Source organism: Camelina sativa, chromosome 2, assembly GCF_030686135.1.
Source record: "Camelina sativa cultivar CO46 ecotype springtype chromosome 2, ASM3068613v1".
Classification (NCBI taxonomy): domain Eukaryota; kingdom Viridiplantae; phylum Streptophyta; class Magnoliopsida; order Brassicales; family Brassicaceae; genus Camelina; species Camelina sativa.
Window position 1 is genome coordinate 20,924,485 of NC_141881.1, and position 14,887 is coordinate 20,939,371.

The following is a 14,887-nucleotide window of genomic DNA, read 5'->3' on the forward strand; positions in this document are numbered from 1 at the left end:
AATAGCAATTTTACCGAATTAAAGATGGATGAATCAATATCAAAATCGTTAGAGCTGGCAAAAGAAACGTCAAAATGAACCTAGACAGTTCAAAAATTTATCATGCATGGACTTTTTTACAAAAATAGAAAATAGAATCAAAAAGTCAAAACGCTAACGATTCGGGAATCTATTTATAGAAACAGAAGAATCTGCAATAACTGCAATAAAAGATATCCTGGAGCTAGAATAAATATTTTCTTCTCATCCTATAAATATGCCATAATATCTTCTTGGTGGATCTCTTTACACTATTCTCTAAAGCCGTGTGATTGCGAGTTACGGTTTGTGTTCATGACCTAACCACGAGTAGAGAATTCACAAGTAAGTTCCCACATAAAACTTCAAAACCTTATATTTGTTATGTTATACGATGTATAAATTCTCTTTTTCTGGGGTCAATAGGTTTCTTGCTAGTAATTTTCCTATGATTATTAAGATTTATTTACATTCATCGAATTTTACAAAGTTTAGATCAAACTGAATTATCATATAATATTTAGTTAGGCCGGGTTTGTAGTCCATTTTCACTTCATTTCGTAGTTTTTTTAATTCGGTATATAGGATATTGTTAAGAACATGATATTCAAATTTGGTGACGAATTTGGGAGAACATGAATGTACCACTCAAATAATGGAACAAGGAAAAAGAGAAGAAGCTAAAACTAAATGCTGGTTTTAGTAAGTAGATAAATAACCTTTATATTATACTTGTTAGTATATTTTCAATAACAAAACAATTTTTGGAAACTCGAAAACATCAAAACTGAATTGTTGAAATATATATAGCTTAACTACTAACTTTTCAGTTAACATAGACCTGAATTCAGAGATACATTAGCAAGCGTAATTGACATGACCATGGCCTGTCTCAAGAATGTTAGGTTTCAATAGGTCTCAAGTCTCAACCTCTTAATTATCAAGGATTTTTATGCTTCATTTATAGAGTATGTATATCAGTATATGTCCTCATCATCGCTATCTTTTTCCTATACTTAAATTTTGCATATGTACTCTCTTTTCTTTTTCTATTTTTTTTCTTCTTACTGTGTGCAAGTATTTTTGATAAGATTCCAGTCTATATGATTCAATTAAGATACTTTTGATTAAACATAGAATCTAGAGCTGACCGTGTTCAAGATTCAAAAACAGTTTACTAATTTCTGAATCAGTAAAAGTCAAAAAAAAAAATTAAACAGTTTCAAAAAAAACCCAAAGAAAACGGATCCTTATTTTACGGCCTTCGTACCTTAATTATAGTAAAACGGTAAAAACAAAAAAAAAGATTCATGTGGTGTAAAGTCTTTCTATAAAATGAAGTAATACTCACACACAATTGCTTTTGGGCTTGATAAAAACGTCATCGTAATCTTTAATTTTTTTCAGGCTCCTTTTTTAAACTTCCGGCTGGTTTATCGAGGGCTAGAAAGTCCGGTCACCGTCGCCGGAGACAAACCTCGATTTCGACAATAAAACCATCGTGAAAGACGGGAAAAAGGAGCTTGAAGACATAACAAATGACGACCGTTTTCGATGAACCACAACCATCCGACGATAAACACGAGTCCAAGATCATAATCAACGGTAACATATCTCTCTGTTCTCTCGGTTTATTCCGGTTTTGTTCCATTCTTTTACATTGTAACTTGTTAACGTGCAGGAGAAGAAGAGGAGGAGGATGAGAACGATAACCCGATTGAAGAAGTCCGGTTAACTGTACCGATAACCGACGATCCATCAATACCGGTTCTAACGTTTCGGACATGGTTTCTTGGACTTCTCTCTTGCATATTGCTTGCGTTCGTGAACCAGTTCTTTAGTTTCCGGTCAAACCAGCTTTGGGTGTCTTCCGTTGCGGCTCAGATCGTGACCCTTCCCCTCGGGAAACTCATGGCTGCGACGCTACCCACCAAGAAATTCGGGTTCCCCGGGACGAACTGGTCGTGGTCGTTGAACCCTGGTCCGTTCAGTATGAAGGAACATGTCCTCATTACTATATTTGCTAATACAGGAGCTGGTGGAGCTTACGCCACGAATATTATTACCATCGTTAAAGCATTTTACCACCGTCAACTCAATGTTGCTGCGGCGATGTTGCTCACACAAACTACTCAGGTATATATTTTTATTACATGTCTTCAAAATTGTTATATCTTTCTGTTATTAATGGGTGGATATAAACAGAAGCCAAAAAAAAATAGCTATTATCTTTATGTTTCTATAATTATTTTCTCCCAGTTTGAAATCTTAAAATTTAGATTTTTTTTTTTGCTTTATGAATATATGTTAATTATTTTTTTTTAATGAATCTTGATTATTTTCTTGCAGTTATAAGTTCTTATTTTTTGGGTTATGTCTTAAAATCTTGATTGTGGTCTTTAACAATCGTTTCCTTTGCAGTTGTTGGGATATGGGATGGGCTGGACTTTTCAGGAAGTTCCTCGTGGACTCGCCGTATATGTGGTGGCCGTCCAATCTGGTTCAAGTCTCACTCTTTAGGTTTGTTTTGATCCGAATATATATATGTGACTCTTTTTTACCAAATTACATTTGCTTTATCTCAAGTCTTAATCCGGCTTTTGTTTATTGGCTATGTTGTAACAGAGCTTTACACGAGAAGGAGGATTTACAAAAAGGGCAACAAACAAGGCTAAGATTCTTCCTCATTGTCTTCAGCATCAGCTTTGCTTACTACATAATCCCTGGATACCTTTTCCCTTCCATTTCCGCAATTTCATTTGTTTGCTGGATATGGAAAAGCTCAGTGACCGCTCAGATAATCGGCTCGGGGCTCAGAGGTTTAGGAATTGGTTCGTTTGGTCTTGACTGGTCTACAGTTGCTGGTTTCTTAGGCAGTCCATTGGCTGTACCATTCTTTGCCATTGCCAATTTCTTTGCCGGGTTCTTCATCTTCTTATACATTGTTCTACCTATCTTCTACTGGACTAATGCTTATGATGCACAGAAGTTTCCTTTCTACACTTCACAAACCTTTGATCATACTGGACATTCCTATAACATTACCCGTATCCTCAATGAGAAGAACTTCGATATCAATCTTGAAGCTTACAACGATTACAGCAAGCTCTATTTGAGTGTGATGTTTGCTTTGCTCTATGGACTCAGTTTCGGTTCTCTATTTGCTACCATCTCTCATGTCGCCCTGTATGATGGAAAGTAAGTAAGGATCTTTCTACATCTTTTGTATAACTGATTTGATTATGACTCTCCCCCTCTAAGCTTCTTTTGTGTTTTGTATCTTAAGGTTCATATGGGGAATGTGGAAGAAGGCAAAGACAGCAACAAAGGACAAGTACGGAGATGTGCATTCGAGATTGATGAAGAAGAATTATCAATCAGTACCTCAATGGTGGTTTGTCACGATTCTCATTATTTCCTTTGCTTTCGCACTCTATGCTTGTGAGGGCTTTGACAAACAGCTTCAGCTTCCATGGTGGGGTCTTATACTCGCTTGCGCCATTGCCTTGTTCTTCACATTGCCTATCGGAGTTATCCAAGCAACTACGAATCAGCAAATGGGTCTTAATGTTATAACAGAACTGATCATCGGGTACTTATATCCAGGAAGGCCACTAGCCAATGTCGCTTTCAAGACTTACGGATACATCAGTATGTCTCAAGCCTTGTACTTTGTAGGAGACTTTAAGCTTGGTCACTACATGAAGATTCCTCCAAAATCAATGTTCATCGTCCAGCTTGTTGCGACTGTTGTTGCATCAACTGTCTGCTTCGGAACAACCTGGTGGCTCATTACATCCGTCGAGAACATATGTAACACGGATTTGCTCCCCGTCGGTAGTCCATGGACTTGTCCTGGAGATGAAGTGTTCTACAATGCATCGATCATATGGGGAGTGATTGGTCCAGGGAGAATGTTTACTAAAGAGGGTATCTACCCTGGGATGAACTGGTTCTTCCTTATCGGTCTCCTCGCTCCAGTTCCCTTCTGGTATCTATCGAAGAAGTTCCCAGAGAAGAAATGGCTAAAACAGATCCATATTCCGTTGATCTTCTCTGCAGTAAGCGCAATGCCACAAGCCAAGGCTGTGCATTACTGGTCCTGGGCTATCGTTGGGGTTATCTTCAACTACTACATCTTCAGGAGGTTTAAAACTTGGTGGGCGAGGCACAACTATATCCTCTCTGCAGCGCTTGATGCAGGGACTGCGATCATGGGAGTGTTGATATTCTTTGCATTTCAGAACAATGATATAAGCTTACCTGATTGGTGGGGGCTTGAGAATACAGACCATTGTCCTCTAGCCCATTGCCCAACGGCCAAAGGTGTTGTTGTTAAAGGTTGTCCCGTGTTCTAAGATTGATGCAACGTTGTCCTGAAAGGGGTGATTGTTGATCTCGGAAATGGCTTTGGTAATCGGTAAGAACTCTCCCTATGAAGAGCTAAGGGATTCAAGCAATGTAAAGCACTAGATTTGGTTTCATGTTCTTCAGTATTTAACTACGTACTTTGTAAGTCGATAGCCAAATAAAGTAGAGCTTTTCAATATAATCAAAATGCAACCAAAGAGATAAGAAAACTGATCACGAGGACAAGCTCCAAAATATATCATTCAAATGATAAAACTAAGGTTTATAATGTGTACCAACTCAAAGTAATTCAAGCAATGTAAATTGTAAAGCACTAGATTTGATTTCATGTTCTTCAGTATTTAACTATGTACTTTGTGTAAGTTTAAGAACAATAGCCAATAAAGCAGAGCTTTCATTCCAACTAATATAATCAAAATGCAACCAAAGAGATAAGAAAATTGATCACGAGGACAAGCTCCAAAAGATATCATTCAAATGATAAAACTAAGGTTTATAATGAGCTCTGTCGCGTAAGTGGATAATACTTTAACAAGATTCAAGGGAAATGTTAAACAAGGGTCTCCGAGAATTTTTTGTTTTTCGACTGAGAGATGATAAAAGCAAAAGTCTATCTTAGCTATATCGCATACCCGTCTTCAGTTGAAAAGTCCAGGGTTTAGCCAGTCCCTGCAATTACAGTGAATATAAGTAAGATATTACCATCTAATACATAAAGGTCATAGGTTTTTCTTTTTATGGTTGGCGTATCTAACTTACTTGGTAACATCATCAAGATGATCATCAACATCTGTGACGTCCTTCCATTTCTCAGATGAGATGTAATCTGACAAAACTACATTGGCCGATGGCTCTTTCAAGAGTAGCTTGCTTCCTCCATCTGCTCCAACCACTCTCCAGTTCTTAGAAGCATCCTTCACACATAGCTAGCATACAGATACAACATATATTATCACTAAACCAATTAAAAAGATAAATAGATCTTTTTAACTGCTGCAAAAGATTGCATCAAGCAGAAAACTTTTGATCTAAATAACAATGTACGCTTGACGTCAAGACAGTTGCTACTTGCTAGCACGATTGAAGTAGACTGTGTGGAACTGTAATTAGCTAGCTAGTCTAGTCATGTTTATATCTTATAAAGTAAGCTTAAGGTGCAACTAAAAGAATAATGAATGCAACAATGAGACAAGAGCCGGGATCAACAATAAGTTACCAAATATTACAAAAGTCGAGCTTCTAAGTCTTTCACATTTTTTTTCTCTTGATCTTATATTTGCATAACAATATACAAAACCATAATTTAACTGCACAAACTCTTACTAAATTGACTAACTTCTAAATCTCATATCTATGCTATCCCTAGCTTTTAAAACATTTGCTGTGATTAGAAATACCAACCTGCATCACTGGGCTTCGCTCTTTACCCTTTGACAAGGCTTCAAGCTTTTTGCTGTTCAACTACAAATAGCAAACAGGTGCAACATAAGATGGTTGGGCCTAGTAATTCAAGAAACTCCTGTACTTTAAAGTAAAGGATAAGAGATTCACCAAGAGAATTGGTGCCTGAGGGAAATAGCGAGAGATGTGATCACCAATGTTCTTAGCCACACCACAGAGCTCAACATCATCAAACCTCTCGTTCGCATGAAAGTATCCAACAATACTCAAACCTTGAGCCACGTAATGCTCCTCAATCTACCACAACAAAAATATACTTGAATCCGTAAGTTTTTTCTTTAAACTGATTCTGAAATCCATAAGTTCAGAATCTCAGATCATGTAAAAACAATGCTAGAATCTTCTCATCTGCCACGAATCTCTAACAAACACAGTTACAGATCAAACAATTCAAGATCTGAATTTTACACAGTAACACTTCACTGAGCATCAACAACAAGAACTTGCTAATGATAGCATACACAGCTACAATCACATTTCAAGTACACGAACTAAAAAATTCCAAATTCCGTAATTCAATATCTATAATAACACAGTCAGATCATAGTCTCTTTCAGAATTCAATTTCAGAGCTAACAAGATCAATTCAATTCAAATCAGGAAGAAGAAGAAGAAGAAGATGAGATACAGACCATGATGAGGGAGATCTCAAGAGGAGGGAGGAGAGCGAGGTTAGAGTGAAAGAGCGGCACAGAATCTGAGATCTCTACAACTCCGTCGTCCTTCGGGCTGACTCTTCCGATTAAGACTCCGTTGACCGCCGCCGTCTTGTGTCGCAGCGAGTGGAGAACGAGTTTGATGTACGCGTTCTGAGAGATCTCATACTTCAATTCGCCGTTACTTCCCATCCCCATCTCTACGCTTACTCGATCGTCGACTCACTGAGTCAGTCCTTTTATAATCCCACTCGCCGTCGTACAGAGAAACAATTTATAAAAGTCGCAACGCAAATCGAGAAAAAACGTTCTGAGATGAAAGATTTTTTGTTAACGACAACAGTGGGAAGTCTCGCACAAAACCGGGTTCGGATCCAGATCCGGATCATCCCGGTTTTATACCGATTACCCGGTTCTGTATAATTTCACTTTAGTACATTAACGTTCTTGAAATTACACAAACTGTCCACCATAAGGTTTAAGTATTTACTAATTAGACCACAGATTACAAAAAGATCCAGTTATACTCCAAAACTATAACCTACATGAATTAAGTAAATAATATAAAATTGATTTTATATTTTTTTCTATATATGTCAATCACCAGTCAGACCAATATATATAAACATGTCACATTAATAAATCAAAATCTGTATTTTATTATTTACTAAGCTAGTTCAAGATTAAACCATTGTTACAAGCTAACTCTTTTTTTTTTTTTTTTAATCTTTGGCATCTAACAAAAATATAAAAGCTATACGATAATTTGCAGTTGTAGTCTTGGAGTGAATTGGATCAATAGAAACTACGGCTACTCCGGTCTCTCCTCCTCCGTCGTCAGCCTCGGCTTTAGGTTTTGAAATGGTTATGTTTTGTTTTGGAAGCTGCTTGCTCGAGATGTGATCGATTGATTTCCCCGGAAGATTGAGCCACGTGTAGACAGACATGCCGACAAGAGCTGCCACAGCGCCGCAGATGCTGATGAAGCCAGGATCGGACCCGAAGATAACGTAACCTCCAAGCAAGATCACACATGTCTTGAATTGCCCTAATACTACATGAGATGTTGCCGACGTTGCACTGTAAATAAGAAACAACAACTTTAGTACTCTAGCCTAGGTATGGTGGTATGAAATGTAAACCGAAGAACCAAACCAAATCCACACTAACGTTTTATGAACTCAAGACTGATCTTTAAACCGAAGAAAAGAAGAAAAGACTAACCCGAGAGCTAGTGCACCAGACCATTGGAGGAGAAAGCCGAGAAGAGCCGAGATGAGGATTGCAGAAGAGTTACCTAAATCCCATTTGAACAGTAAAACTCCAGGTGGGTCAAGCCATGGCATGAGAGCCAATAAGAAGAAGACGGTAAATGGTGTTGTCTTCCACATCAATCTACGTTCAATAAAGAGTTTAATTTTAAGAGACTTGTATTGCTTAAGCCATAAGTAAAAAAAAGTAAAAGAGACCTAGAGAATTAGTATATCTTACGCTAGGGCAGTCCAATTAGCTTGTTGCTGAAGATTAGACCAGAGGATTTTATTGATAGCACTTGGGATAATCCAAGCAACAGCTACCAATGCGCCAAACAAATTAAATTCTAGATCTGTCACTGTCGCAATTGCCACCCCCTAGGGATACTACAGCTAATGCCATGACCTGTTGCGATAGGACAAAACAAAACCCCAAAACAGAGTAAGCACCAAAATATATGTCATGATGCATAAGTGTTGAAATGTCATAAAACTCAAGTAAAAAAAACCTTTGTGGAAGAGATGGTTTTCTTGAAAAGAACAAACTCTGCAAGAACAATCGTTGGTGTCACTGCGATCTTAGCCATCTGATAGAATCCAACGCTGGAAACAAAAAACAAAAGCTTTTAAATCTGAAACAGAGTTATTAAAGGTCAATTGCAAAGTTTATGGATTGAGCTACGAACCTGTTGTGTTTGAGACTGGTATTAGCGAGTCCAGAAGCAAAGGCCATGACAGCTCCAAGAGAGAAGAGAGAGGAGAAAGGTGTAGTCTTTGATGGAGGAGACATTGGAAGCAAAGAGAGAGACTTGAAGAAAGCTAGAAGAATCCAAGCAACAGTATAGTGAATCAATGTTAGAAAGATTGGAAAATTGAATCCAACTCTTCCCATCACCTGCAAAATTCAACCATACAATGACTATGACATGGCCAAAACAGAGAACAACAGGAATTTGTAATTTCGGATTTACTAGTTTATTGGCGAGGATGATTCCAACAGCAACAATGAAATTGAAGGACATTGCAACAACAGGTCCACAAAATCTCTGTTGTTGCCGTTTAGCTCCTTCTGATGTTTTAAGCTCATTGTATAAAGAACTTCTGAGTTCCTCCAAAGCTCTTCCTGCAAATCAAAAGAAACAGAAAAAAAAAAACACAATCAGATCAATCAAACCTGATCAAACCAAAACGGAAACAAACCCTTAACAATCCGATCAAAGCAGATGAAGAACAGAGACAATGTGAAAATAAAAGCATCGTGTTTTACAAATTAAAAATCTGATCTTTTTTTTAGGAAAATTTGTAAAATGAAGAAGATGATGAAACAGATTCATAATAATAATAATCACGTACCTGCTTCTGCAGCATCACTATCTTTCCTTTTGAGAAATTTCCTTGCATCTTTTCCAAACAAAGAATCAAACAGACCCATTTACACACACAAGGAGAAGAAGAAGAAGAAAAATCAAAAATTGTTTCAATCCTTTCTATGAAAAACCCAGATCACATTTTCCATTTTTAATGGATGAGAGGAAAAAAAAAAAACTTTACTTTAAATCAAAAATACGAAAATGTATTAAAAAAATTTGGACTTTAATGTCATGGTATGATTGTTTCGGCTGGTGTAGAAGAGGCAGAGCCCTTATAGAGAAGAGAGAGAGAGATGAAAGAAAAAAAAACAATTTAGCAGTTTGCTTGAAAACGCAGTTTCATTGCGATATCTTTTTTAATTTTTCATTTTTTTTCGAAAATTAAGAAAATTTTGAGGGATTTTTTTGTTTCTCTTGTGAAAATTGTCGATTGTGTAAGTTGCCACGTGTTGATTTCCTCAACGTCCAATTGGTGGCTTCATTTATCAAAAAACAAATTTATCAGATCGGTACGAGGTTTAATGCGCAATACATTGAGATTTTTAACGGTATATTTTTTTATATTTACGAGAGTGCCTCTCTACCTAACAAAGTTAAATAAATTCATTTTAAGTGTTAGTATGTATTTTTGACATTAATGAACTACCTATTTTGTGATCACAATTCACAAATATTGCATTGTAGACGCAACATACGCTCGTAGAAACATAGCACTAATATTGTTTGCTTCATAGTCATATTTGGAAAGAGTAGCGTTAATTAGTTCCACAACCTACCAAGAAAAAAAAAAAGGAGAAAGTAGGGTTAGTTAGCCAAATGATAAAATATAGCAATAGCTTGCGTTAGGTGTGTCATACGTATAAGTTAACACATCACTACATAATGAGTAATTTGTTTATAATTGAGTGATGAAAAAATTTGATACGTAAAGCTATATTACGAATAAAAGTGACTTAACATGTACGCTTGACCTCGATAAAACGAGAAGCTTTAATTTCAAGATATCCAAGTCTCAACAAACACTTTTGGAGGGGGGCCTAACGCAATAAAACAGAAAAAGCTTGCATTGCATGGCAACGTCATCGTATCTTTGTATAAACTTTTCCTAAATTTAACCTCTTATACTAATAAAATGTTAAGATTTGTGGATCCACCACTTTAAATTCTGTCTATATTTTTTATGATTGCAACATAAACACCGATATAGTTAGGTCCCCCGGGTCCTGTTTGGTTCATAAAAGTATATCCCTTTTGGCGAAATTTGTTTGAACCGGAACAAGTGAAATATATGCAAGTACAAGTATGTAAATTCACAGGCAGACAAAATTTTACGAGCCTTATTGATACGGCCCATTTGAATGAGCCTGATATGTTAAGTGGTCTGCCCCGATCTGTACCAGCCGTCTAATGAGATAGATGGTGAAGAAACTCCAGAGATGGCATATCTCATCAAAACATAATGATTTGGAATAATTTTTTTAAAGCATCTAAAATTAAACTAACCAAACAAAAGTATCTTTAACAAAAGAGAAAAAAAGCATCTAAATTAAAATATTAGAATGAACTTTTTTTAAAGATTTTGTATATGTTTTATAGAAGAATTCAGGTTTCATGCATTAATCTCTTCTTCTTCAAATCTCTGCTACCACTTGACCTCATGACTCATGACTAGTGATCGAGGTTAACCAATTGAGCTACAAGTTCAGGCACATTAAACTCTTCTAATTTTGTATTTGGGATTAACTCTTGATCATACGTATGTTAAAGCTTTTAAATTATCCTTTCCCAACAAAAATTTCCTGATAGAAAACTTCATTCGAAATTTTGGTATAATAGTATAATTTTGTAATCAAGAAATGCAACTATGTGCCAAAAAAAAATGGTAATCACGTTTTGTGTGTTAGTAAGTATATAAATAATTTTTCTTTCTATTATACACAATAAAACACAGACAGGAGAACGTGTTAGATTGTGACTTGCGTTAGAGAGATATCTTTGCTTTGTTGTGTTGTGTCATGCATGTTCAAGGCATGTGACATGCATTTTAGTTCACACAACTTGTATCGATCGGTCGTCAATTGAACCAAGTCACACAAATCTCAAATATCGAATAAGTTCAATCTGGATTATTCTCTAACCGATTTAATTCCAGAATTAGACCATCAAATTAGTAAAGTAGAAGAATTTGGAGCAGTCGTGGTTACAGACAATGTCGTCGGCTAGGGCACTTCCGTCATTACAACTTTACTAAGATAGTTTCTCTCCTCCATTAATGTCTCAATCATAACATTCAATAATATCATCTGAGAATATAAAAATAATCAAAAAAAAAAAACAAATAAATTATCTGAAACATCTCTCTCTCTCTCTCTTCAATTCATCTCTCTTCAGCTTCAAAAAAAAAAAAAAAAAACTCTCTTTTTCAAAGAATTTCAAAAAAACCGTAACTTGGAGGGATTCAATTTGATGGAATTGGTCCCGTACGACACGGAGACGAAACCTTCGATCCCCACGAACCTCGCGTGGCAAGAGATGTTTCGTTCCGCTTCAACCCGTAAACCTCAAGACCCTCCATCTTCTTCATCATCGGAGCCACCACCGTCTCGTAAACCTCCAAGCGATGGGGGAGAAGAATCATCAAGCAACAAAACATCTTTATCATCCGCCGATTCACAAGCCCGTCTCGCTATTTACATAGCAATGGCTCACGCTGGTCTCGTTTTCGCAATTTGTGTTGTGTATTTCGTCGGGAGGCTATTACAAGAGTATCTAAGACCGATTCAATGGGCGATCCTTTGTTCGATCCCTTTACGAGGTATTCAAGAAACCCTTGTTGATTTCTGGAGCGAGCCTTTGAAATTAGGGTTAACGGAAGTTGTTCTCGCTGTTCCCGTCTCTGTTTTTAACGTCTTCATCGGTTCCATCGTTGATATTAAAAACCTATGCTTTAGGGTTTTTCTAAGGAGATCGAAACCTAAGAGAACAAGGAAGAAGAACGGTTCTGGGTTTTCGAAATTGATTAAATGGTTGGTTTCTTTTGGTGTGTTTGTGATTGCTTACGAGAGGATTGGTGGAATTGGGTCTCTTGTGATACTCTCTTTAGGGTTTTTGTTTAGTTCCAAGAACGTTGATTCGACTCTCTCTGCTGTTTCTTCTCTGAGGAGTAATAGTTTCAGGAGAAGTCATTTCACTGCTTATTTCACTAGAGGGATCATGAAGAGGTTGAATACAATTGTTGCTATTGGTTTGATTGTGCTTATGATTGTTGGATCATTGACTGGTGTCATCTTCTTCTCTTATAAGATTGGTGTTGAAGGGAAAGATGCTGTTTATTCTTTGAAGTCTCATGTTGAAGAGAGCAATTACGCTGAGAAGATTGGGATTAAGCAATGGATGGATGAAAATGATGTCCCTGGAATGGTGGATATGTATACTACGAAGTTTTATGAAACGGTTTCTGAGCAGATTGATAGTTTGGCAATGCAGTATAATATGACGGAGTTAGTCACTGGGATTAAGCATTTTGTGATCGGGCATCCTGAGAACACGTCGACTCCATCCACTGCGCTTATAAAACCGTCTCCTTATACAGAGAAGCTCATGAGTTTGAGGACTCGGGTTAAGAACAAAGAATGGAGTCAGATATACTCGGAGGTTGATGTGATCTTCAGGGAGCTTATCATCACGAGAGAAGATTTAGTAGAGAAAGCTAAAGGCTTTGCTGTTAAAGGAATGGATGTATCTCAACGTGTTTTCTCAAGCAGTGCATCTGTTGTTGGGGGAGGGGCTAAGTTTGTTTTCTCTATTGGAACCTCGATTATCTGGGGAGCAGCTGAGTTCTTTAACTTTGTCTCTCAGTTGATGGTTTTCATTTGGGTTCTGTACATTCTTATCACATCTGAATCAGGTGGTGTTACTGAGCAAGTCATGAACATGCTCCCGATCAATCCAAGCGCTAGAAACAGATGTGTCGAAGTCCTAGACTTAGCCATCTCTGGTGTGCTATTAGCAACAGCTGAAATCGCCTTCTTCCAAGGATGTCTCACTTGGCTGTTGTTTAGACTGTACAATATACATTTCCTTTACATGTCGACTGTTCTCGCCTTCATCAGCCCTCTGATACCTATTTTCCCTTACTGGTTCGCCACTATCCCAGCGGCATTGCAGCTGGTGCTAGAAGGAAGATACATTGTTGCAGTGACTTTATCTGTGGCTCATCTTGTGTTGATGGAGTATGGTGCTTCAGAGATTCAAGATGACATTCCAGGGTCTAATGCTTACATTACTGGTCTAAGTATCATTGGTGGAGTGACTCTGTTTCCTTCTGCTCTCGAGGTAACACAAATAAAAGATTGGATCTTTGCAACTAAAAATTGGCGATTTTGTAATGTTTATTGTTGTTGTTTGTTGCAGGGAGCGATAATGGGACCGTTGATAACGACGGTGGTGATTGCTTTGAAGGATCTGTATGCAGAGTTTGTTCTGAATGATCCAAAGAAGATCAATTAGCTGTTTATTTTGGTTTCTTTGATATCATGAGCTTCAAGTGCTTCTGCCATGGCTTCTGCTTTGTATTGGAAGAAAGAATCATGTGGATTAGTGTAGAGAGAGTGAAAAGGGAGATACTGAAGTGTTGATTGATGTGTTTTTTTTTTGGGGATTGTACTTTTATAGTGTGGAGAGAAATGTGTAGCAGTAAATTTCAATTGTTGTTGTCTCCTGTTGTTGTATTTGTATGAGTTCTGATTCTTTTTGGGATACCGTGTAAATGTTTTTTTTTCTTTCTTTTTTTAATAACTCTTGTTCCCTTCTTTTTTTTTTATAAATTTAGGTTATACGAATAAAACTGTTGAATCTAGAATTGAGATGACGGAAATGTTATAACTTGATGTATTTTCATTGTAACTATATATTGTAAACATTGTAACTTTATTGGACTTATAATTTATATTGATTCCTAAATATAAAATTAACCTTAGAAGGTTTTTGGTATACTAGGGTTTCCTTGCTATGATAAACCACAAAGATCATATACTTTTACTGATAAATGTTACGTAACAAAAGCAGAAAACAAAATAAAACAAACAAATATGATGCCGCTTTATTAGACGGTTAAGACTTAAGAGGGCTGAAAGCCAAATCAAACCATGGCGCGTATACAAATGTTGTTATTATTAATTGAAGTTACTGTTTACTGTTATAGTGTTATGGGATGGCTCAAAGCCCAATTGTACGTGGGATGTATTGTTGTTAGTTGTAAGTTGTAACTATGCTGTGCAAGTCTATAAACCATGACTATTAGAAAACAAAAAACATATTCCTAAAATTAGATATGTTCTGTAGACTAGTTTAAAGGATGTCGGAACTCGGAAGTATACTACATACTAGAACAAAAACATGATATGATGAACACGGTTAAGTATAAGTTTAAGTGATGTCGGAAGTATAATGACACCAAAAGAAGCGAGTCAGAGCCGTGTGACAAAAAAACTGATAATGCGACGATTTCAAAGCTAATAATAATCCACGTTTCTTGTGTACTCTTGTGAAGCCACGTGTCAAGATTTGATGTTGTTTTTGGATTTTGCTTCCTTTCCAAAAATATATAATTGGTCAATATAATGTTGTGGGATAGAGATCTTTTGTTCTCATGTCAAAAGTAATCATGTTCGTTAAGTTATATTTCTCCATTGGTCCCTGAATTGTTGTCGTCGACGTCTCGACGAGGCCGACATATGTATGCAAAAGACATGGTCTA

At 36.8% G+C, this 14,887-nt stretch overlaps 3 protein-coding genes and 1 pseudogene across 5 annotated transcripts; 2 read left to right on the plus strand and 2 right to left on the minus strand.

The window, feature by feature from the left end:
• Positions 1–71: 71 nt before the first annotated feature.
• On the plus strand, positions 72–4,570 carry LOC104732578 (oligopeptide transporter 1-like). Of its 2 annotated transcripts, XM_010452147.3 has the most exons (6): positions 72–363; positions 1,426–1,623; positions 1,700–2,154; positions 2,440–2,538; positions 2,644–3,216; positions 3,305–4,570. In XM_010452147.3, exons 3-6 carry the CDS (start codon positions 2,021–2,023, stop codon positions 4,374–4,376), a joined length of 1,878 nt encoding a protein of 625 aa, XP_010450449.2. In that variant the 5' UTR covers positions 72–363; positions 1,426–1,623; positions 1,700–2,020; the 3' UTR covers positions 4,377–4,570. The 2 variants fall into 2 exon arrangements, with proteins under 2 accessions (XP_010450449.2, XP_010450442.2); XM_010452140.3 differs by lacking the exon at positions 72–363 and having other exon boundaries at positions 1,359–1,623.
• Positions 4,571–4,829: 259 nt separating this feature from the next.
• LOC104732592 (ER membrane protein complex subunit 8/9 homolog) lies at positions 4,830–6,876 on the minus strand. Its single transcript, XM_010452154.2, has 5 exons — positions 6,483–6,876; positions 5,941–6,087; positions 5,791–5,850; positions 5,149–5,315; positions 4,830–5,058 (listed from the first exon to the last, which is right to left on the minus strand). Exons 1-5 carry the CDS (start codon positions 6,702–6,704, stop codon positions 5,028–5,030), a joined length of 627 nt encoding a protein of 208 aa, XP_010450456.1. The 5' UTR covers positions 6,705–6,876; the 3' UTR covers positions 4,830–5,027.
• Positions 6,877–7,141: 265 nt separating this feature from the next.
• On the minus strand, positions 7,142–9,456 carry LOC104732600 (nucleotide-sugar uncharacterized transporter 2-like; annotated as a pseudogene). Its single transcript, XR_015580988.1, has 7 exons — positions 9,113–9,456; positions 8,731–8,882; positions 8,446–8,654; positions 8,269–8,362; positions 7,998–8,165; positions 7,731–7,901; positions 7,142–7,586 (listed from the first exon to the last, which is right to left on the minus strand). The product of XR_015580988.1 is annotated as a nucleotide-sugar uncharacterized transporter 2-like (transcript).
• Positions 9,457–11,403: 1,947 nt separating this feature from the next.
• On the plus strand, positions 11,404–13,975 carry LOC147948967 (uncharacterized). Its single transcript, XM_087486609.1, has 2 exons — positions 11,404–13,464; positions 13,543–13,975. The coding sequence occupies exons 1-2, from the start codon at positions 11,596–11,598 to the stop codon at positions 13,636–13,638; spliced, it is 1,965 nt and encodes a 654-aa protein (XP_087342735.1). The 5' UTR covers positions 11,404–11,595; the 3' UTR covers positions 13,639–13,975.
• Positions 13,976–14,887: the final 912 nt, after the last annotated feature.

Excerpts from the sequence above, each read along its gene's own strand:
- LOC104732578 (XM_010452147.3), top strand. The coding sequence starts at position 2,021 with ATGTCCTCATTACTATATTTGCTAATACAGGAGCTGGTGGAGCTTACG. Across the intron at positions 2,539-2,643 it reads GTTCAAGTCTCACTCTTTAG|AGCTTTACACGAGAAGGAGG; the intron begins GTTTGTTTTGAT and ends ATGTTGTAACAG. Across the intron at positions 3,217-3,304 it reads GTCGCCCTGTATGATGGAAA|GTTCATATGGGGAATGTGGA; the intron begins GTAAGTAAGGAT and ends TTGTATCTTAAG.
- LOC104732592 (XM_010452154.2), bottom strand. The coding sequence starts at position 6,704 with ATGGGGATGGGAAGTAACGGCGAATTGAAGTATGAGATCTCTCAGAAC. Across the intron at positions 6,088-6,482 it reads TTGAGATCTCCCTCATCATG|ATTGAGGAGCATTACGTGGC; the intron begins GTCTGTATCTCA and ends TTGTTGTGGTAG. Across the intron at positions 5,851-5,940 it reads CTCAGGCACCAATTCTCTTG|TTGAACAGCAAAAAGCTTGA; the intron begins GTGAATCTCTTA and ends TGCTATTTGTAG.
- LOC147948967 (XM_087486609.1), top strand. The coding sequence starts at position 11,596 with ATGGAATTGGTCCCGTACGACACGGAGACGAAACCTTCGATCCCCACG. Across the intron at positions 13,465-13,542 it reads TGTTTCCTTCTGCTCTCGAG|GGAGCGATAATGGGACCGTT; the intron begins GTAACACAAATA and ends TGTTTGTTGCAG.